General features: G+C 46.8%; 1 protein-coding gene across 1 annotated transcript in view; it reads right to left on the reverse strand.

Annotated features, from left to right (window-relative positions):
• Positions 1 to 23,839, reverse strand: part of COL27A1 (collagen type XXVII alpha 1 chain) — a gene marked incomplete at both ends in the record, with an annotated part of 141,124 nt that overhangs the window by 60,212 nt on the left and 57,073 nt on the right. The window contains 12 exons of the mRNA XM_082295345.1: positions 2,473 to 2,517; positions 3,690 to 3,743; positions 4,408 to 4,452; positions 6,356 to 6,409; positions 6,718 to 6,771; positions 7,707 to 7,760; positions 7,916 to 7,969; positions 8,663 to 8,716; positions 13,324 to 13,368; positions 13,714 to 13,767; positions 16,024 to 16,068; positions 19,686 to 19,739. Of these exons, the coding sequence (XP_082151471.1) occupies positions 2,473 to 2,517; positions 3,690 to 3,743; positions 4,408 to 4,452; positions 6,356 to 6,409; positions 6,718 to 6,771; positions 7,707 to 7,760; positions 7,916 to 7,969; positions 8,663 to 8,716; positions 13,324 to 13,368; positions 13,714 to 13,767; positions 16,024 to 16,068; positions 19,686 to 19,739 (612 nt within the window). The remainder of the gene's footprint in view (positions 1 to 2,472; positions 2,518 to 3,689; positions 3,744 to 4,407; positions 4,453 to 6,355; positions 6,410 to 6,717; positions 6,772 to 7,706; positions 7,761 to 7,915; positions 7,970 to 8,662; positions 8,717 to 13,323; positions 13,369 to 13,713; positions 13,768 to 16,023; positions 16,069 to 19,685; positions 19,740 to 23,839) is intronic.

Consider the following 23,839-nt stretch of genomic DNA (forward strand, 5'->3'; position numbering starts at 1 on the left):
AGACAATCAGGAGCTCCTCATGTCAGACCCCGCCTGCAAACCTGACATTACACCCCCTCCTCCTTCAGAAGGGGAAAAACATGAAGGAGCTGGTGCTGGTGTCCTTTAACAAATTATCCCAGAATACTGATATTGAGACAACATACTTTGACCTTAAAGGACAAGAGACCTCCAAGGAGCCTTGGCCATCCTTCCCAGCACAGAGTAATGGGTGTGTGGCTGACCCTGACACAGCCCTGTGAGTGAGCAGGGCTGTCACTTCTTGTACAGGGGAAAGGACTCAAACAGCTGCTCCTGCTATGACAGGACCTCCCCAGTCCCATTAAGGACATAAGTTAATTAAGGTCTCTTTCAGCTAGCACAACTCTTCACTGGGATTTTCTAGTGCCAAGCAGGGCGTTGCTGGGATGGCAGCACCTTCCTGTCTGCTGCAGGGGGTTACTTTTCCCACAGGTCTCTCTGACCTTCAACATGGACATTTTGGTGACAACCTCCGGCTGTGCATTCCCAGCTCTGGGACAGGAAGGCTGGTGGCTTCCTTGGCCAGAGGCCCCATATTCCTCTTCATATCCTTCTGACATCATCTACAGGCAAGGAAGGGTTAACCCACATATTTCCAGGGTACTGGGGTGCCCAGCAGCTGGACTCCTTCCAGCACATGGAGACAGCAAGCATCTAATGAATGATCTTTCTGAGTCTGTGTCCTTGCAATGGAAAAACAACACATCAGGGACTGCCCTGTGGCTTAAAACCTCATTTTTCAATGAGAGCTCAAGTATCACTGGAAACCTTGCAGAAACTCCCATGTTTTCCTAAACAGATGTTCCTAAGAAAGGGAAGAAATTTCCAGTGAGATGGATGGCTTATCTCTTTTCGTGCTGTTATGCTGAGGTTTTCTGCTCTGAGAGAACCCATTCGTCAGGCAGAGCAGCAGGATTGAGAAGTGTGACCACCCTTACTGTGGAATAGAAAACATCAGGGTCTCCACGAGAGAAAACATGGTGAGGTGATGGGCCCATCCTCTCAGGGCTCTGCTGAAAACCAATCCAGCCCCAACACCAACTGCTGAAGTTTAAGTGGAGGGGGGAAGGAAACTCCAACACTCCAGCATTGTTCAGAGGAGGTGTGATGGGAGATGAGATTATTTCTCATTAGTCTGGTGAGACATTTTTGTTCTAATGACTTGACTGGTTTGGAAACGGAAACTTTCTGGGTGATATTTCTAGACAGAGACTAATTGACTAAGAATAACACAGGCAGCTTTCCTACTACTGCACTGGTTTCAGTGTCAGCAGAGGCCAGCTGTGTTTTCTTTTCGATGAACAGTGCCTAGAGTTCTCATCCAAGGTCAGTCCTGAGGGAAGTTAAAGAATAATAATCCTAATGATACTTTGCCCTTCAAGGACAATGTCTTGTTAAGGATATCAAAGCACTTCTAAATATTCATTTTTAACTGTATCCACAGGTGCCACTTCAGAACAGGAGGCGCTGGGCTAAGCACTGCTCAGGGCTGTTTCATGCCTTCCACAGAAAGAGAAACTGAGGCACAAAGCACTGGGAAGTGTTGCCTGAGATTGTGCAGAATCTGATAAAACTGCAACTAGAACTCAGATATGGGGAACAACTTTGCTCCTTCAGTAGCTGCTCTTCATGGAGCAAATTAGCAACCGTAACACAGAAATGCCTCTAATTCCCAAATAGAAATAACCACCTTTGATATCTACTGAGGCTGGTATCAGACTGCTGGTACTGAAAAGGATCCACCTTGGCTTTTTTAGACTTGCTTGGACAGAAACCCTTGGAAGAAGTGGCCCCCAGCTGTTGCATACAGAGCAAAGAAGGGCCAGAGAGGCTGACAAGCTAAACCAAACCAAACCAAACCAAGTGTGCTGACCATCCGGCCAGGGAAAGTGTCGGGAAAGACAGCAGTGGTGAGAAGCAACACCCCCAGTGCAAGGACCAGCTGCTACAGCCAGCTCGGTGTGGTCATGCAGGAACACACAGAACATGCTGGAGGCTCTGCGGCTTCAATTTCAGGGTTGTTGGTGGACAAGTTTGTTGGTTTCAATCATAGAGACATGGGAACAATTGTTGCTCTTTCCTTGATGCCTGTGGTTCCCCCAAAGCCTACAGGGATAATGCATGTCCTGGGCTATACCAGCAGAATTTTCTCTGTGGAATTACAACAAAATGCAGCCCAGTGTCACTCTTCCCCAGGGTCTGGTTCCTTCAGCTGCTATCTCCTCTGGTCCCCAAAAATCCAGGGGAAGTGAAAGCAACATAGCATCCAAAGCAGAGGATCCTACCCTTAAAACCTACATTGGCAAAGCCTGGAAGCTGGAGCACCAGGGCTGTTGGTAGCTTTGAGCTGGCCAGAAGTCCCTGGCCACTGCCCTCTGCGGGCACTCTGGGCACCCAGGACACATTGTACAGAGGAGATCATCAAAGAGACAAGGAAAATAAGGAATTTACCTGCTCACCAACTTTCCCTGGTCGGCCACGGTTTCCTGGCTCACCCTGCAGGACAAGGAGACAAGGGCACATGGGTAACTTGGTGCTGCCAGCCACACCCTGGGCACAACATGGCTCTTTGTATGCCCATGATTTGGGCTGCTGTGTGTGAATCAGGGAAAATCTGTGAGAAACAACATTTTACAAAACCAACTGTGACTTGGAAGATAATCCAAAGTAAGAAACAATGTTGACACAAACACGGAGCAAACGCTTGCTGTTCTGGAGCAAAATGCTCCTAAATCTGGTCCTGCTGTAGAAAAATAACCTTCAGAGAACCACATTGAAACATAAGATGTCTACTGCCCTGAGGCATAGGCCTGGCCTAGTCCTGCTTACTTTATCCCAAAGCTTTACAAAGCATAAGAAGAAACAACAACTCAAATACTCCCAGGCAATGCTGCACCCTGATTCTGTTGTTATAAAACCTCGGACAGGCACAGGTTACCGTCACATGGAGCACCCACAGGAAAACCACAGCAAGAACCTACGTGAGATAAATCCCAGTGTAGGAAGAAGGAGGTCAGAGCATGAAAATGATGAGGGGTGAAGGAGAAAGCAGGAGGAGAAGGATTTCAAACCCACCAAGGATAAGGGCAGCTGTGGCAGCACATGGAGGCAATCGGAGTGCCCCTGGATGGGCTGTCCAGAGGCCAGGCTCTCCAGTAACCAGCAGTGTCTCCAGGACAGCAGCTGTATTTTCTCAGTAGGCAGATACTCCAGATGTGCTGCCAGACCACATTTTTGCTATTTACTGTTTGAAGAGGTTGTTTTTTTTAGTTTTTCCTTTCCTTTCGAGTGTGGGTTTGTGGAGACCACTGCCCTGGGATGGCTCCTGCTGATAATTAGGCAGCAAAGATAGGAATGATGTGCATTGTTTTAGAACAAAACCATGGAGAAGCAATGGAAAATGAGATGATGATGGAGGGAGGAGTTGGTTAATATCAAAGGAGGAACACACTTGTTTATAATGGCTTAAAAATGCACCATCATTCTTTTTGAAGAAAGAAGCAGAAGCTGAGACCCCAAAATCCTGAGAAAAAGAGGAACCCTCAGTTTTCTTGTTCTCTCTGGAATGAATACCTGGGAGAGTGGTAAAGGTGAGAAAAGACATTTCCCTCTTCCTTTCCTCCCTTCTGCCCACTGCTTCCCTGATCAGGAACAAACTCTTTTCTTACCTTTGGACCGCTGGGACCAGGTGTTCCCGGAAATCCCTTCCGACCAGATCGACCCTGGAATACATGGAAAAACCATAAACATCAAAAGCTTGCAGCTGCTTTGGTCACAGGTGCAGCTTACATGCTTGTACGATAAAAGATAAAGATAAAACATTCATTTTCTGATCCACCTATTACCCATTTTCAGGATATTTTACTATCCTGAGGTGACAATTATGTACAGACCCATTACAAAATCCTGAGCTGGCAAGTTCAAGGATATGACAGTATTCTTTTTGCTTCTTCTAACTGTGTTTCTGTGATACATCACAGACATCAAAAGGACTCTCTATAACTGTCCAGTCTTTTTTCTTTCTTTTTCCTCTACTCATTGAAAAATACTATAAATCAAGGAAGAAACATCAGGGCTGGTTACAGAGATGGTTTCCAGTCAGTGTCATTTATCTTGAGGATGAACTGTTTAAACATTAGAGGGTTTTTTAAGGTCTGAGACTTTAGGCAAGTCATAAACTCAACACCCTGTGCAAGACACTTCTTGGACTTTCAGCCATCCTGGATCAAGCAATCAATCAAGTCCTGGACAAGACAATAATTCATAGCAGGGCAGATTAACTTCCCAAACCAGGAGGGGTTGAAGCTTTATGAGAATTTAACTGCAATTCCATTGCAAGGTCATCAGAGCTGGTAATAACTGAGTGAATAAATGACTGAAACATACCTCTGGACCAGGGACTCCTGGTGGTCCTAAGGGTCCTTCATCTCCCTGAGGAGAAAAGAAATTAAAATAAAAGGCAAAGTAGTGACAAAATTTGGACTCACCATGCAGCAAGAATGAAGTGCCTGCAGCATGAGCAGCAGTTAAACACAGGCTGTGTGCTCAGCTGTCACATTTTAACAGCTGAGTCCTCTTCTGTCTTAAAGCAGGCTCCGAGGTTTCTCAGGAAAAAAAGATCTCAAGTCAAGTGCTGCCAGTAAAAGCCATCCAAAAATTGACCAAGGCAATGCCAGTTGATTTGGTCTATGGTGGGCCAGATTTGGCCAGTAGGGTACACTGAACGTGGTGCCATAACTGCTTCATTTGATTTGGCAGGGATGTGAATGCTATAGAGCTCTTTACTCTTTGTCTTTCTTACCCCCTTTCCTCTTCCTTCCCCCCAAAAAAGCATGTTCCAAAATTTCCCAGAGAACCATTTGGCAACTGTATGAATGTTTCCCTTTTGCTTTCAGCTGGGACTACACATGCTGCAGGATGGAGCTATCACAAAATCTCACACAGCAATTGGACTCGGTCCTCTCCCTTGGCTCTACACCAATTTCTAATGTGATGGGATCAGATCTCAGTTTCTAAGAGACCTTCAATTAAGCTTCACAAAAATTATCTCAAGTGTCTAAAACCAACTGCCAAGAGAGAAATTAAAAGCGCCCTTGGCAGCCACAGGCTGGCTGCTCTCATTTCGGTGGTCAGCCATGGTAATGAAGGGGCACTGACAGGCTGAGGGTGGGACTGGGGGTCAGGAACCCAGCTCCACGGGCTCAGACAAGCCACCCACAATATTCCACATTTCCAGTGGGATGTAATTCAGAGCCCTGAGCCAGTGCCCAGGGTGACCTTAGTAGTAAGGGCACAGTGCTGCGCTCTGCTGCACACTCAAAGTCCTTCAGCATAGCTTGCACCAAACTCCATGTCCATGTCTTTGGGCTTACTTTTACACTCACTAACTAGAGGAAATTGAAGGCAGCTTGGTCATGCCTGCCTGAACCTGGAATGCAGGGCTTCGATTCCCTTTGTATTTTGTCTGGAATATTTTTTTTCCTATTTCACTGCAAATAAATGAGCTAATTTGCATTAATCCCATTTAGAGAACAAGCAGAAGAGTTCCCAGAAAAAGTTAAGAATTATTAGTGCTATTAAAACGAGCTCCTGCCCATGCATGTGCTCAGTATTATTTACACAATGTCTCGTGACTCTGGACAAACAGCTTACACTGGCCTGAGTGAGAGGAAATTACACTGATGTCACTGGAGCTACAGCAGGATAAACGGGGAACCCAGACATTCTCTGCTGCTCCCATAGTGCATTTGCAGCTCCAGGACAATTAAATCAATGACAATTATTCCCTTCTTAATGACTGCAAGTGGAATGGTGCTTCAAGTTCCGAGGTGAAAGTGGTGAGTGCAAGCTCCGGGGTGCTGAGCAAATGAATTTCTACAGAGCAGCAATTCCCGTTTCCCTCTCTTTTTACAGAGGGATGTTTCTCCATGTGAGAGAGCAGAGTCTGCAGGTCTCATGGTTGAAAAAGAACACACTTAAAAGGAGCAGAAAGCCAAAGCCAGGCCAGGCCATGTCTGTGCAAGGGGATGTGCAGGGAAAAGGGTTCTAACACCCATCTGGGGGTGGGCTAACAAGCTTTAAAAGCAAAGCCAAAGCAGAATTAAGGATCTGCAAATGCCAGCAGTGACTGGAGGCAGAGATCACAGGACCTGGAGATCACAGCTTTGAGGAAGCTCCTCTTCTGCAGGTCTCTGATCACTCAGTATAAGCCTCTGCTTCCAGATTCAGAGGGACCAGAGCATTTTAAACCATGGACACCATTTCAGCATGCATTAATTTACAAAAGTTGGCGTTGTTCTTTAAATCAAACCTCTTCTGAGCTGAGGACACTCACCTCTTGTCCAGGCAGTCCTCTTGGCCCAGGTAAACCTCGTGCTCCTGGCTTTCCCTGAGAAACAGCCAAAGAAAAAGATACTCAGAAAATAGAAACATAAGCCCAGAAGGGCAATTAAAATGAGAAAGTCTCTTTCACAGTCATGGGACATTATCCAATGTCAATTCTGTAACAGAAAAAAAAACTGAAGAAAAGAAAATGCTGCACTTGGAGGGACCTCAAGCCAAACAGACCAAGCTGAGATGCTGGCCAGGACAATCTTTAGGAATCTTCAGAGGTTTCTCTCTTCCCCTCTTCCCATTACTTTGTTTCCCCTGGCTGCTTCCAACCCCACACAGAGCTGCAGTCTCCGCTCTACTCACCTTCAGACCTTCAGGACCGTTTTCTCCTGGTGGGCCAATGTCACCTGGGAAGCCCTGGAGAAAATGAGGAACAGTCAGGGTGCACAAGTGGAATTCTGCAGGCAGTGTCAGTCTCTGTGAGAGGTTTAGTTAATGACTAAGGGACAAGATGTGTTACATGCTGGTAGTGCCTTTGTGTGGGCCTCTGTGGCTTTGGGAGGGAATGGGACACAAACTCTTCCATCAGTTTGATGGAAGAGCAGCCTTTCCCAGCAACTCCCTTTAGGTCCATCTTCTTACAAAATTTATTGCAGCGAGGGTCTCCCTGTCATCACACAGCTAAAAGCGGCAATTTCGGTTTTAATTAATCTTTATGAGTCAGCGCATAATCTCTGTGCTCTGAGAAAGAAGCTGCAGCCTCCTCACAAAGGGAAGCAGGCAAGGAATTAGGAAAGATGCTGACACCCTTCATTAGCTGCTGTCAGCCTAGCAGCAGCTCTTTCCCACCCACCCACCCTTCGAAGACAAAGGAATCCATGCTTATTTCCAACAGCAACAAAGAGGAACGGCTGCTAAGTAGCAGCAGTCAGCTAAGAGCCCTTCCAGACCCTGGTGAAATACCAGAACGCTGATGAGGGGAAAACAGACCATCACTTGTGCTGGAAGTGGCTTTCTAGCATCTTACACATTTTGTCTGGTTGCTTAGGAAGGACAAAAATGATGGTGTGCTGGGGGAAACTCATTCTGCATTTGAGGTATCACTGTGACTATTTTTTGGTAAGGGAAGTAACAGGATTTTCTACTTTAAATGGTATTTTGAGGGGAAAAAAATTAAAAAATTTTCTATGAGAAAAAAGGAGAAGGAAAAACCAGAAAACCATGAGATGCAAAATAGGTCATGAACCCATCTTGATCCTTCCTACCCCATCACCACACATGTGCCATTTTATCCCAGCAGAGAAGTGAAGCCCTAGGCTGCAAGGATGTGAGAAGGTGGTGGTGGGACATACCTCAGGGCCAGGTGGTCCTGGAAACCCAACTGGTCCTTTGTCACCGACTTTTCCCTGCAGAAATCAGAAAAACATGGGGAAAAGTGAGCTGGCTTCTGGCTGTTGGGTTTCCTGTTTAGAACAGCACACCCCTGCCAAGCTGTCTTTCCAGCTGGGCAAGGAACCTTTGGAAAGGGAGATTAGGAAGCAGAGGGTGCTTGGTTACTTACCAGGGGGCCTGCTTTCCCTCGAGCCCCAGGGACCCCAGGCAAACCCTGGCTGCCCTGAGAGAGAGACATTTTTTCAGAACACAATGAGGCATCAAAAAAATACCAATTCCCCATGCTCCAGCTTCGCTGCAGAACGGGAAGCATCTCCTAAAGGCTAGACTTAGCCCTGCATAGAGCTGAGACAGCTGCACTAACGTCAGTGAGATGTTTCTGTAGACAGCCCTGAATTTAGCCCCAAAGAACACGAGCTGCTGCAGTTGGCTGTGGCTCAGAGCCACGCAGGCTCCAGCACAGGGCTATGTGCAACATTTGTCAGCCACAGTCAGTATCACATCGAGTCACAGGGGAGAAGTCATTTGATCAGAAGTTATACAGAGCATTAAGTGCTTCGCTGGGTCAGGGTTTAAGTTGCTGCACTGAGCAGACAAAATCTCCTGCGTCTGCAGCCGCTGGACCACACACATTCAAAGGCATCCCCATCAATCCCATCACTTCCAATCTCTGCTAGAAGACATAGCCCCTATAGAAAGGCCCCTGCAGAACTGCTTTTACTATGAGTAACTAGAAAATCCATATTCTGACATGGACTTTAGAAAAGGCACAGCATACCCCAAATGGGAACTATCCAAGAAGGGGAACCTGACAGCAGGATGCAGCTAATTCCAGCTCCTAGTGGATGAACTGAGAAAACTGGTGGCCACTGCTATGTAAGGGGAAAAGAATGATGGAGAAAAGAAAAGCAAATACCTTGTCTCCTTGGAAGCCGATATCTCCTGGAACACCTGCTCTTCCCTGATCACCCTGGGTATACATCACCAGAGAGTTAAAACAGGCAACAGCAAAAGACAAAATCCCCAGGTTGATGCTTAGAAGGTGCTTTGTACAGCAAAAGTCTCAGCACCAGCTCCACTTAAAACCGAACTGGTGGCAAGCTGCAGATCACATTGAATGTAACAACAACCCTGAACAAAGTGTGTATTTCCCAACTTGATTCTAAGGTGAGAAGGGAAACTGCAGGAGAGCAAAAACCAGGAATTCCCAAGCACTGTGTATCTACAGAAGCTGCAAGAAGAGAGACCATACTCCTCTGGCTAACAGCGACCATGAAGGTGGAGAAGTGTTAAATTCAGCTGAACAGAAGAGTTCAGTTTTCAATGAATGAACCTTTTCTCTCACAAGGCCCTATAGAAAAGAAAACAATCCTCATGGTTTCTGTGAGCATATCCTAGTCTTGACATTAAGCATCAATCCTCTTCCATAAGAAAGCAAGAGCAACTTCTGGTAATGCTTTAGTACTACCTCACTGCCAATATCTGAGCTGAGATTCCCTGGGAGGGGTAGGCTGGTGTTCACTGGTATGGGGGTATGGGGAGTACATCACTGACAATATTTCCTGAGCAAGCTGTCTGTCTGTCCCCTCATTGGACCAACATAACAGATTCTGACTCCCAGGGTGGAAGGCAAATATCCCTGAAGGTTTTCCAAGGAGCAGTGGACTACCTTGCATTGGCTCTTAGCCCTGCTGTGAGCAGCTCTGTGGATCAAATGACTTTCTAATGCCCCTTCCAACCTCATGTATTTAGTGATTTATTTAAACAAAGGATGAGTCAATGATGGGGCAGAGAGAGGAGAATTCTACTTGGGAAGTCAAAGGAGGAACGACTACAATAACTTGGTACAATGACAAGACCCGACAAAAATAACTGCTGGGAGGAAGTCTCTCCCATGAACTTAGCTCCCCAGCAAGGGAATGAGCCACTCTAGAGCTGTATGTTTAAACATAGTCCACATGGAAGACATGTGGAGTCCTGCAGCAGAGCCGAAGTCCACAGAGAGAGGACAGAGAAAGTCCACTTCACTCCAGAAAAACCACCCACTTGTTATCAGAGAGCTGAAATAATTGTAACTAGTTCAGTAACATGCAGGGGATAATGAAATTGGGGATGGTTCAGGTTTGAGTTGGTAAAGACTTTTCAAAGACAAATTTTCAGAAGAAAAATAATTAAGAACTATGCAGATTCAATGATGGAAATATTTCATGGATTCACGCTAAATTTGCTTTCATTCTTTGGCAAATGTTCCCAGAACATTTCACTGAACCGTCTTCAAAACAAATCTTTTACAGAGCAAAATTAGAATGTTGCTCTTAAAAATGTTAAATTGATTTTACTCATTTGGTTTTAAACCTAAAATATTTTAATTTGAGTCAAATAACCAACATTTTGTTTCATCTAAAGTATTTCCCATCTTTTTTTTTTTTTTTTTGGCAATGCAAAATGGAAACAATCAGCTCTTTACACAGCTTCAGTTCGGAAGAACCCCAAGTATTACATACAATAGAAATGGCAAAAAAACTACTGTGTGACCCAGCTCCTTTATAGACTTCTCTCATCTTCTCCCAATTTTCTACTTATTTTATGTAGTCCAAGGCTTAAAACACTGAAATCTACTTAATTCTTGCTCCCAACAGAAGGCAGCATGAAAACGGCTTTTCTGGAAGCAACAGGATGGCTCTGAGGTTTGTCTTTACCATCAATTCTGAGGGTCAAAAAAGAAAGATTATATTTTTTATTAAGCAATTTTCTACCCAGACAGTACAGGTGGCCATTGAAATACTGTTTCAGAAGAAATACTTGGACACTAAGTAATAACTACTAAAATAAAAGAGTTTCCTGAGCATAGCAAAAGGCAGGAACAAACCTTTGTTTCCAACCTTTAGGAAAAGTGGGGCATGACAATGAAACCAGCTTTTAAACAGCTCTGAGAAATGGGCATTAGAGAGGGTAAGAAGGAAGCAGGGGAAACAAAACACATCTCTTATGCGGAGCTGGACTTCATGCCAGATGTTCACATGTTACTGTGATAGCACAGCAAAATGTCACGGCATGAGCAGTCCATCTATGGCTGTTAATCCCTTAAACCAGAACTGAGGACTGGGGCATCACCTTTCACCTGCCCTGGAACTGGGACTCAGAGTCTGTGTCCTTAATAAGAGGGAAAAATTACAGAGGAAAGAGGTCAGGCATGTTTGTTATTAAAAACTGCAGTGCCGAGATGACGAAATGGGCCTGCAAGGACTTTGTTCGTGAGGCAGGAAAAGGAATGTAGGATCTGAAATTACAAACAGGCTCTGCCCATGGGATGTTGCCTGTGCTTCATCTTTCACCTATAAAAAGAAATGCAGCTTCAGACACCCCGAGGCCCTTTGTAACCCAACACAAACAGAGAGGGGCTGCAAGGGAAGGGACCAATGCACAGCTGTGGGATGTGTTTGCTGGCTGTGCGATGCAGAGGAGGTTGTTGTGCAAAATCCCCTCAATTTTCCTTGACTGGAAGTCCCTGCTCCCAAGACTTCCTGCTTAGCAATGCAAAGGGAGCTAACACCGCACAGCTCCAGAGGTATTTGCCTGAGCCATGTCCTCCACGAGTTACAGATGTCCTGATTCATAAAACTCCTTTGTGAGAACAAGTAGCTGGGATTTCCTCTGCTTCCTCCACCTTTCCCCTGCACTCATCACCCCACGTGGTCTTTTCAACGCCGCTCTTTATTTCAGTTATACAGTAATTCCACTTCTCCCTGTAACAGCAGATAAAACCCTCTCTTCCCCGTCTCCTTGCCTGCATGAAAACACTGGAATGGCAATAGAAGGATGACCTGGACTGGCCTGTCTAGCTGCTAGATAAAAAGATGTGATTTCTGCCAGAGGAGTGAGATGTTGTCCGCTATTCTGGTTCACACCTGGTCATGTGATGTGAGGACATTCTCCCAGGTGGACACCGAGGTGGCAGCTCCAGTGACATTCCTGCTGCCTACACACACCATCCAGCCACCCTGTCATTATTCTCAGGTTTTACCAGCATTCATCTGACTGCTGCTGAGTGAAGGGAGTTTTTCTCAGCTACAAAAAGACAAACTTGTACAAGGCCACATGTTTTGGATGTGACCAAGACAGATGGGATTAATAGGAACTTGCAGACATCCAATTAAATCCTCATCAACCCATCCCCAGGAAGGCAGGATGACCTGCAGCCTGGAGCTTGCAGGGGGAGGCAGCTGGGGAGGAAGGAAAAGGTTTCCTGTACCTCAGGAGCGTGGGATTGTTGGGAGGATGGATAATTCCGCACTTGGGATTATTGTAAGGATAACTCCAGAGAGAGTCACAAACCCTTTGGTTACTGTGACAGCAATGGCAGGGGAAATACTGGGCAGAAACAGTGTAGTTTCTATAAAGTGGTGGAGACTGAACTGTCCAGGAAGTTTAATTTTGCTAAACAATGATTTAAATGTTGGTGATTTTTAAGATATTTAACCATTTATTCCAGGGAATGGATGGAGGAGTCTGTGGAGTCTAGGATCTGGTGTTTAGTCAAGAAACCAGCTACAATGTCTTAAGCTTGTCCTAAAGAAAAAGCCATTCTCTTGCCTTGTCATTGCTCTCAACAGAAGTGGAAAAGCAGCACAGGGGAGAAATGGAAATTGCAGACACAGGAGTCCTGGCAAAGAGCTGCTATAATATAAGAAGAGTTGAATCAACCGGTTTGACACTACTTCCCCCCTGTGCAGTTTTGGGCTGCTAAATCATTCTCTAAAAGCAAACATCTAAGAAGAGAACAAAAAATCTGACAAGAGGAGGAAAATACACTTAATGGTCATTTTCCACTGCCCTCCTGAGCAATCAGAGCCACCAATAAATAACTGCACCTCCCACTCTTTCAGACTAAATAAATCCTACAGCCGAATATCTGTAGGAGGAGGGTTCTTGTGACAGTGAGACATTTACACACACAGCTTCATGCTGATTTATCTCAAGCTCCGTGTTTTTGTGCCAGCACCACTAAATCACTGCAATCAAGGCCCCTCTCCATTTTGCTCTTTCTAAAGTGATTTATATCAGTTTGGGACAAGGCAATTTCCTCTCAGTAGGAAGCTGAACTGAGGTGAGGCTCCTTGAACAGGAGCAGGGATATCCAACACACAACAGTTTTTCCAGGGGATCCACCTGCTTTGTTTGATGCAGGGCTGCTTTTTCACACCATGTTTCCCCCAAATGCATTAATACAAACTCACTGTCAGTGTCAGATCATCTCCTCCCCATCCCATCACATAAACAACATAAAAACAGTGGAACACCAGTTAATTGTACATTTACTGTCATTGCCAGTGTGAGACGGGAGCTCCAAAGAGGATCTGAGCATAACTGATCTATACTCCATGGAAAAGGGGATGGGGCAGATATCAAAGAAAGAAAAATCAAAACTAGAGTGTCAGGAATGGAGGGAGAATGAGAGGATGGGGTAGAGATGGCCAGAGTGGAACCAGCACTATGGTGCTGAATAAGAAAGAAACTAGAAAGGGGGTTTCACATGCAAAATTAAAACACAGTGCAATAAGGGAGTATTCAGATCACCTTATCACCTTTCAGTCCATGTTCTCCAGGGTTTCCCATCAGCCCCTGAAATAAAAGAAAGTTCAGAGTGAGGTTGAGCCATGGTGGAGACTTGCTCAGGTCTGTGACATTGCTGTTTGCTGATGGGGTGGTAGTTCAGACCCACAGCACTGGCCTGGCACAGTCTCAAGGTCTTTTTCACAGGGAAAATGCTCCTGGAATTCTCCATTGACTCACGCCTACTGCAGAGCACCAGTGGGATGTTGTGTTCAACAGTCCTGTGCCTGGACACACATCACTGCTGCCCATCCTTTCTCTCAGGACAGTCACCACTGCCCAAAGGAGGAACAGAATAACCTTCAGCTCAGCTATGGAGGGATGAGAGCTCACAGAACTCAGCTATTCCCTCACCTTTAATCCTTTTGGTCCTGGATAGCCAATTGGTCCAACAGGGCCCATGTCACCCTAGTGAGAGAAAGAAAATTACCACAGTCATTACATGCAAACCCAACAGATCCCTGCATGTGGTGAGAAGTTCCTCTGATATCCAGTCTCAGTATCCGTGAAGAAATGCACTACTGATATCAACAAAAACAGCATCCTGGCATGAGTCAAGGCTCTTCGAATATGCAGACAGCCCCTAAGCAAAGGCAGCACACAAAGGAAAGAGAGGAGAGACAAGAGGTGAGGACAGAGGTGTCTCATCCTGCTGCAGTGAGAAGTCAGTGTGGCATTGTGTGTTGGGACTTACTCCAGTGCAGGAGGACAGCAGAGCTCTGGCTGCCATGGGCACACATGTGCGATATACAACAGAAACCCTTCAGTGCTGCTGTTGAAATGGGCTCTGGCTGCTCTCTGCCATGAAAAGAGGCAGTGACAGCATCCACCAGCCTGGCCTCAGTGTGTAAATAAACAGGGCAGGCTTCCTGAAGGAGCGATTCTCCAGCCGCAGCCCCAGGCCCGCAGCCACGCAGAGGGAGCTGCGCTGCAGCTGTCCCAACAGAGCCCTTTTCATACCTCCCAGCATAAAGGCTGCTTGTAGAAATGCATTTACTTAGAGCTCTGCCCACATGATTAACTAGGAGAGCAAGAGGCTTTAGTTACACCTCATTCTGCTCTTCAGCCTCTCTTACACTGTGAACCAAACTCTGCAGGGTGCCTGTGGCAGCTGGAGCCGGGCTGGTCCCCAGGGTGCCTGCAGGTGGCAAGGAAGAGACTGAATGGGGGCCATGTGTCACCTTCTCCATGCCCTGCAGTGTGAGTCCTGTGTGCAGACCCTGGGGAAGGAGCTAGAGCTGTCCTCCAAAGGGAGGACAAGGCAGGATGGAGCTGCTCTTTTCTCCCCAGGAGGATGGAGGAGGTCAGTCTTGGTCTATCCATTAGAGATGCTTCAGCATCCTGAATTCAGGAGATGCATGTTACCCTGGGGCACAGGATCTACCTCAATTTGACCTGAATCTCAGTTTGAAGTTTGGCTGGGCCAGTGTGGAGGGGAGGACAGGCAGCTTCTGACTCAATCATCTCTAGAAGGATCATGATCCCATTTACCATCTCTGACCTTACACTTTCTAGTGAACAAAATACCAGTGAGATAATGGCAACAGGGAAAAGATGAATCTTTCCAAAAGCAAGGAGGAATATAATCCAATCTGGACAATGCCTTCAATGGGACTGTTTTAAATACCAGTCTTCCTCTTCCAGCTTTTTGCCAGGAGCTTTTCTTTCTGCTGCCATGGCTAAAGTAGTTACTTCCATCTCCACTAATGAGGGGAAACAGACCTAATTCCTGGCTCTATGGAATGCTTTCCCCTCAATCCACCTCTGTCCCAATCCCCCATCTCCAAGATGGGGGTTCCACCATATTCCCTGCTGTTCCTTCAAGGAATGTAAGATGTCTGGGTTTGTGCAATGTCTAGTGCAATGGAGGTCTTGATCTCAGCTAAAACACACTCCTATAATTTGAGCTACGGAAAGGCAAAAGGGGAAGGTTTTTAACCATTCCTTGCAAGCCAAGTTTCCATGAATTATCACAGATGAGGAGGAACCATTATGAAAGAATGCTGTAGTAGTAACAGAGCCTACCAATTTTTGTGCATGGAAGGGAATAACCTGAAACAGATCCTAGGACCTAAAAATAAACCACACTATGTTCAGCTGGGCATTCACTAACCCCCAGCACAGCTGCCAGAGGAGGAGTTGCCACCCAACCTTACAGCTATTTATCTCCTGCTGGGGGAAAAGCGTAATGAAGGGTGGAATTTGGCTGAGTACATAATTACCTGGATTAGTGATGGGATGGTGAGAGTGCATGTAAAATTCCTGTCTACCCAGAGGACAAACTGTTCCTGTCCACGGTCTCTCCAGTGAACAAGAACTGTGTGTCCCTGAACTGCTTACAGGGACTTGCTTTTTAAGAGATCCTGGTGTGGAATGAACGCTGCATCTTTGAAGAAATACCCTGGCAAATATTATCAAAAGGGCAAGTTATCAGGAAAAAAAAGACACTGAAACCAGACTTCTAATCTGTTTCCTTTTGCTAGGAGGGGTTTGCCCTCCTCCACCTCCCAATCCACCAGGAAACCCCCTCTCTCCCCAGATGTCACACCTCCCCCATACAAACAGTCATCCTGCTCGTGGGAAGAGGAAAATCTGTGTGTAGTTAGGCAGGTTGAAAGGGTTGAAGCCCAACAAGCCAGATCTCCATTTTTTTTTTGTACTTACAATGAGTCCAAGGACTCCAGGAGGACCTGGGGCTCCCAGTTCTCCCTAAAAGGTAAGACAAACCCACATGGTTATGGACACTTTATAGACAAGCAGAGACTGAAAGGCAGCTTAGTGTTTCAAGGGCTTGAGGGAAGGGAAAAGATCGTCCCTCCCCCTTCCATCCCCCCTTTCAACCCCAGCCCCTGCCCCACCAAAGGGATCCAGAACTTCCATCTTAGGGAGTGCACTTGGGAGCACATCCTGGGAAGACACAGGCTGCTTGTTGCTGGGCAGTTATTCCCAGGGCTGACTTCCCTCCCAGGAGCAGGCTGGATGAAAGGAACATTTTGCTGTGCAGGGTAGAGGTGGGAGCCTTCCCCAGGTCAGATCCAGCCATTGGCAGGGAGAGGGACCAGAGCAGGGTAGGGACACGGGGAGAGCAAGGCTAAGGTGGGAAGGAGAGGAAAGCTGCTGTTTTAGCATTGGGAAAGGTGAGGTTTTGGGAGTGGGTAAGTAATAATAAAACTCATAGGAAAAGGAAGACCTGCATGAAAAGGAAACTGGGTAGTTTGGGGAGAGGGTATAGCAGGTTCTGGTGCTGGCAAATGGGTCCTGGGAATGTATTGGGCTCCTTGGAGCTCATCATTCCAAGGGTCATGGAGCTGGTTTGACTTCTCAGCTTCACCACAAACTACTTCTGTATGAGCTCTCCAAAGACATGCAGAAGCACTGGTGGGTGCCTGATAGCATCTTCAAGTGAAGCACAGCAGAGAAGCTCTGCCAGACCCCCACAACTCATTGATCCAGGTCTCTGAGTAGTTCAGCCACCACGGGGTGCTCAGCCTGTCCCATGTCTCCCTCGGTGGCCTCCCTGGCCACGCTAACAGTGAGCTGCTTGTCAGGGCAAGGACCTGCTCTTACACACCTCCATCTCCAATGGGGCCTCTCAAAACAAGTGCATTGGAAATGCTGAACTTCCCGTTAACTCAGACAGTCCTGCCCCTGCTCTGGATCATGCTGGCTACTTTCTTTGACAGCCCTGCTCAGTTTATGGTGCACATCTGGTGGAGTCCCCTCCAGTGCAATAAAGCTCCCCTTTTATGGAAAGATCTGCCTAGTGGAAGAAGGAAAGAGAAGGGGACGCAACGTGACTGAATGTGCTCAGGGCTCCTTGGGTAAAGGGTTACGTGTGTTTATTTTATGGGAAGTGGAGTAAAGGACTATTGGGCAAGCACACACACAAAAAAGTGTTTCATAATCTCAACCAGCCTAAAATTGCTTTTTTAATGGCCAGTTCCTTTCCTGCATACTTGGGACATCTGTGGAGCAATTGTTCCTCATGGGTGGGATTTCTGTGTCCTCAGAGCTACTGTTATAAGGTCGGCTTCAAGCTTTTAGCTGAGGCCTGGCATTACTAGGCTCAGGAAGAAGAGGCAGTATGCCAGGAATGCTGAGCACAGGAGTTGCACGGTGGCCTGGGTTTCCCAGGAAGTTCTGCAGGCTCCCAGTGTGGCTGGGCTGCAGGCTGGGTGGATAGTCAGGTCTTGGTCCCACCAGTCTCAAGAGGCACTTCCAGATTTCTGACTTAGGTCATATGGATATCCCTCAAGAGAACAGGTATATGAGGAAGTGCATGACCTCACAGCTGATGGAAGAGAATTTCCTCTTGGGAGAGGAGGGGGTGGACTCCCTTGAGAGATGTGGACAGGACTTGTTGTTAATTTGAGCCGTTCCTTGGTGTAGGAAATGGAGGATTTACAAGTGGCCTTTTCTGGCCATCAGTCCCTGACCTGCAAGGGAAATCAGGCTCTATTCTCCTTTTTTCAGCACACAAACCAGGCAGTGGGACAAGAGAGAAGGAGATGAATCAACAGCCCTTTCCCACGTCTAATTCCTGTGATTAAGAGCCTAATTGGAGTGGCTAAAGCACACCGGGGGAACATGGGATCTGTAACGCGATGGCACAACAATTCTCATCGAGCTGGTAGGAGGGAAGGAGGCCCCTGAGGTTGGAAGAGCCTGTGCTGTCCCTGGAGAGGATGGAAAGGAGATCAGAGGCTGTTGGGTTCAGCCTTCCCCACGCGACCAGGGCATCAAACAGAGAATGTGGCAGCCGGGCCTCCGGCAGCCCTCCCGCCTGCGACAGCTCAGCTGCACACCCCACCTACCAAACTCAGCATATTTGTGTGCTCCACAAACAGACTTTCTGGCATTTTTCTGCGTCTGTGACTCCGCTTGTGACCCTGTGAACCTCCCTTTAAGTCAGCCCAAACAGTCTGTTTTCATTCTGTGATAGCCAAGGCACATTAATATTTAAAAGCCGTTGATAAGATGAAAGAAGAGCAATCCTTCTGGATGAATTAACAGGACATTTGCTGCTCTCCCAGGCTCTGGGAACTGCCATCAGCTGACTGGCATTGAGAATATCTTCTGAATGGGGCTTAGACAACTTGCATATTCAAAAGAAAACAAAGTAAGCTATTTGGGGGAAAAAAGTCTTCCTGTCCTCCAGGATCCCTGCTCTTCCTGGTGGGCTGGCTGGAAATAGCAGTATGATCAGAAAGTTTTCTACTTTGGGACTACTGATTCCACTCTGACCCATGGCTTAAACTGACTGAAGGATGGGAAAAGTCCTGCAGAAGTATTCCTTGGGAATATTCTTTCAGTTCACTGCATTTATGACTCTTGTGCTGAATTCCCACAAAAGCTGGAGTGTAGCTGAGTTTGGCTTGGGGATTGGAGTCAACTGTATAAATAACTTTTTGCTGCATATATGACAAATGGGAACTTGCAGACACATGTGGAGTGGGTTACTTCACACAAATCATCCCATCAAACCCCAGTGCAGCACGGTGATTATGTGTGAATAACCAAGGCAGCAGGAATTTCAAAGAGGAATCAGTGCTGCTTACATGCTAATTCAGGGAAAACCAACACAGTAATTCAGAAAATAATTTAGGATAATTAATACATCTGAGAACTGTTGCAAACCACAAGGATGTGTTCTGTGAGCAGTAGCAAACACAGCACATCCCCACAGTTTAGTGCTACAAGAGCAGAGCAAATTAAGCCTTATCAGCACCCAGCTGCTTAAATGCCCTCTGTGACCATCCTGATCCAACTCCCAGGAGACACATCTCACTCTTAGGAAGCCAGCAGGGGTCAGATGAAGACCGAAGGGAGGCCAAAAGCTCAGGAGACTGAAGACTTACTCCCCATGCAGTCCCAGGGCTGGCTGAGGGATGGGGCAGGCAGCAGCCTCAGCTGTGGAGTCTGTCCCTCAGTGCTCCCAGACACTAGAGGAGGGAATTTGTGCCCTGTGGTATGGACAACATGGTCCAAAGACTGCCTGCTCTGCCAGAGCAGCATCCTTGCCCTTTTTCTCTTGACTTTCTCCTAGTCACACCCTCAGAATATGACAGCATCTGTCAAGACTCAGGCGTGAGGAAGACAAGAGATGGAGACAGAAAACTGATGGCAAATGATGACCCAACAGTTACAGGAACCAAACACAGGAATTTTCAGCAGGGCAGGGATGTACATTTGTTTTTCAGGGGGGACAAAACCAGCCAGCAGCTGCCACCAAGTGTAAAAGCTTCACTCAGCTCTAACTAGCATGATGCAGTACAGTGTGCTGTCTACTGCAAAAGAAAAAAGAAAGGAAAATGTTATGAACTTACAGGGTTCCCATCGATGCCTGGAGGTCCTCGTTCTCCAAAATTACCAGGAAAACCCTGAGAAGAGGAGGTAAATGTGAATGTTATTGAGGCTCCCTGGTGTAGACAGTCTGTTACAAACCGCTCCCCTCGCACCCCGTGCAGCACTTTGGAAAGCAGTGGGACACAGGGACATGTCGGACAACCAGCCTGCCTGTCCTCATCCAAACCATTCCTGCCACACCAGCACAACTCAACAAGGCCAAAACCCCTGATTCATAAACCTCACTGCAGTGACTATATTAAAAAATGGATTGTCAATCTGAATTATTTAGTGCTATCTACTAGCAGGATCATTTGAACTGCACCCCCTTCTCTCAGGATAGCTGGACAGCACAAAGCCTGTTGGAGCCCATGCAGATGCTTAATGGAGCTGATCGGAGATGCCTGGTGAATTCATTCCCTTTCAGCTTGCCAGAGGAACAAACACTTCCAAACTCATTACAGTCCACACCCCAGAGCTGTGAAAGGCCATGTTTACTACATGAAAAAGTCACCACAAAAGACGACTTCATCTCATTACATCCAATACAAGTTTGGAAGACTTCAGATAATTATAGAGAAGGGAGTGGAGGTACTGAGCCAGAGCCAGAACATGGTGGTGTGACACGTTCTCTCTCACTCTTGGACAGATCCTGTGCTCCTCTAAGCCCCCCCAGTTCCCTGCTATGACCAAATCCCAAAGCAGCTTTCTCTTCCCTGTCTTGCCATGCTCTGTCTCCTCGACTCGAAGAACTCGAACTGGGAGTCAAAGTAAAAGTGCTTTATCCCCTTCTCTGGCTTGCCAGAAATACAAAGGAAAACACGAGCACGTTCTGGAATACCTGAGAGCTGAAGAGACAGGGATGAAGCAGAAAGGGAGAGGATGCCCTCTTTTCCTGCCTGCTTCCCTGTACACCTACAAATACTGGTTATCTGGCAAAAGCAAATCTAAGGGAAGTGGATTGCAACAGCCAAGGGCAACACACTTATCTGAAAACCCATCAGCAACAACAAAAACTGAAATGATCACAACAGACAGAACAGGAAAACTATACTGGGGAACTCAGTCATCCAAGACCTCCCTTGACCTTTGAGGGTTTACAGAGCAGAAGAGGTAAAAACTTACTTCATAAAATCTAAGGTGAGAGATGGGACACCTATTTAAGTCAATCAAAATTTTGCGACTGACCTCAGAGCCATCATTTCAGCTCTTCTGTACCAATTGCCTACAGTACAAAGGACTGAACCAACACGAGCTACTGCTTGCTTGGATTCAACACTCCTATTTTGTGGGAATCGCTGTGAATAGGAAAGTTGTCTGCCTTTCTCCAGCTAGGCACTACATCCCTGAGGCTTGTGTGCATGCCAAGAAGCTGTGGTAAGCAACCACTGGAAACAGCCTTCTGCCATCTAGAGACAAAGATGTCAAATATAACAAGAAGGCAGGGGGGGGCTACAATTTTCTTTAATGAAGAAAAGGGGGAAAATAACTCTGCTACATGCTGAATCAGTCAGATAAGAAGAGAGAGATGTGCAGGGAAAACTCATTGCTCAGGCAAGACAAAAAACCAAGAAGACTGCCAGAATATTTTGCTGTTTACAGTCATACGACTTGCCAAGGAAAATATGAGCGTGCATAGACTGATACTGTACTTACGCTGCTGCAGATTTCAGTCACAGCCTTCACCATTCCCCCAGCTGCATCCTTCCTTCCTCAGAGGGCAGAGTTGGGCATGGAGTGACCCATGGATGCCACTGAGCAGCAGTCTGGCCCTGTGGCTGCTGAGGTGTCTGCTATGGAGCTGAGTTCTTGCCAACATGGGGAGATTTTACTACTTTGAATGGTACAATGAAAACAATATTGCTACAGCAGCATAGTATCAGCTAGGGGAATGCTTGCTCCAGACTAGAACACCGTCTCCTGAATTTTTAAAACTGCTGCAATGTGACATAAACAATGTGCTCCCGTGCCAGAATAAAAGAACCCAGATAAGGAACTATTTAAATGCACGTTTCACACGTGTGTTTCATGCCTTTTTATGCCTCAGTTTCCAGTATTAACCTTGCTGCTTAAAGACAGGAGATTTGAGGCACTTGGTGACAGAGTTAGTAAAAGTCTAACTTTTACACAGGTTTTCCAGCACTAGATCTCCAAATATCTAGAAAACCAGATTATTCCTGTGTTTGAATGGCAGAGCTGAGCACCGGAGGCCACTTGGCCAATATTACCCAGCAACCAGGAGATTCAGCAATAAAACCTGTTCACAGCATGCTGTGACTGCCCACAGAGCTCGGGGTTCTGTCCATCCTCAAGATGGGATGGAAAAGGGTCAAAGTGGGAGGAAGCTGAGAAGAAAAGCAGAACAGGCCCAGCACAACACTCACCACCAAAGCCCCATCCTTGTCAACACCTGACTGTCCTTAACACACCATCTGCACTGCTGGCACCAGCAACCCGCAGCCCCAGCTCACCCATTGCTGGGGTGGTGGGTGGTCCCCGGGTACTTTTTGGCCCAAGCTGTAAAACAAACCCGGAGGAGGAGACAAATGGAAAGAGCAGCTTCAATTCAACTAACCCCAGGCATCCTAGCCCAGCAGTCGAGCTTAACACACCAGTATTAACAGGTTTTGCACTTTAAATGAGGCTAAGGCTGGTGGCTGTGGCATGGAGCAGGATATTTCAGCATCCATACAATCTACAAAGACCCAAACTAGGTTGTGAAAGCTATTCCAGCACAGCTCTTGCACAGCAGGAAACAATCAGTCATCTAAGCCCCTAATGATAAAGAAAGCACTTTGTTTCCATGGGGTAAGTAGTAGCAGTTTAAACCACAATAACAGTTCCAGTGACCACAGTGTTCTAATTTATTGGATCTCACATGTCTGTAAAACCTATTTTTTTGGTGCCTCTCCTGCTTAAGCCTAAAGGAGAAAGATGTTCCCCAGGAACACAACTAGCACTGTTCAACTAAAACCAGCAGCCTACAAGTTACAGACTTTGTTATCCCACTGGTTTCATTCCCCTAAGCTGTGATACCTCTGCTCTCCCATGCACTGCTCTAATAGCCTGAGGAGCCCCAACTGAGGGGGAACACATGAGGCAGGGAGCTCATTTTATGGTGCTGGCAGACAGGTGGGTCACAACTGGCAGCCCATTACAGGAGACTTTTGAAAGAGATTAAAGGGTCCAGCAGATTCAGAGTCTCCTGTGAGCGCAGAAGGGGTTTTGGTACAGAAAATCCATCATTTTTCAGCGTGCTGTTTTTTCAGGGTCCCTGGAAATTATGCTTAAGAATTGTGACAGCAGAGGAAAACACCCCAGTGAAAAATATAGAGCATGCATCCTGCCTGCTCTGTGGGAGGGACAGGACGGACAGGGAAGGACCAGGACAGGGAAGGGAATAGTAAATGGCAGCAGAACTAGGAAGAAAATGCTTGGCTAAGAAGTCTTGCTGGCCAAGAGCCGGCGGGGTGCTCCTCCACAGCGCTCCAGTCAGGTATGACAAAACTTTTGGCTCTATCTCACAGCTGGGAAATTGAGAGAGGAGATGGCGGAAAATGTCCAGCTGAATGGATTTCACATTGTCCGAAGGAGAAGTTCAATGAAAGAAGCAAGATGATGCTTGGGGAGGAGTTGGGGAGAGAGCACACAAACAGGTATTTTGGACTAACAAGATCTGGGTGCTCCTGTGCTCCCCACCCAATTTGTCCTCGCTGCACTCGGTGAACAGAGACACAGAGAGATAGAAACTGATTTATCCCAGGTTACACTGAGAAGTCTGAAGCTGAAGCAGTAACAAAGTCTCTATCTTTGAGATGTTCCAATAGTGCCTTAATTCTATTTCATCCCCACTGCCTGCAAAGGGCATCCTTTCATACATCAGGAGACTCCTGCTGACCTAGACAGACCTAGACCTAGACAGACACTGGAACCAGCTCCTCCTGCATCAGGGGATTACATCCCCCTCCACCTCCCCTTCCTTTCTTCCTCTGCTTTAAGCAAACAGAGCAGCCTGCCCTTTCTGCTGGCTGTTGTCAGCCAAAGCACTGCTCCTGGTTGGAGCAGACGCCACTGCTCCTTGTCTCTTGTCCCTGGAAGCAGCTGTCTCCTGGGAAGCAGGGACCGGTGACACACA

The sequence above is a fragment of the Coloeus monedula genome (genome assembly GCF_965178545.1).
Source record: "Coloeus monedula genome assembly, chromosome: 21".
Classification (NCBI taxonomy): domain Eukaryota; kingdom Metazoa; phylum Chordata; class Aves; order Passeriformes; family Corvidae; genus Coloeus; species Coloeus monedula.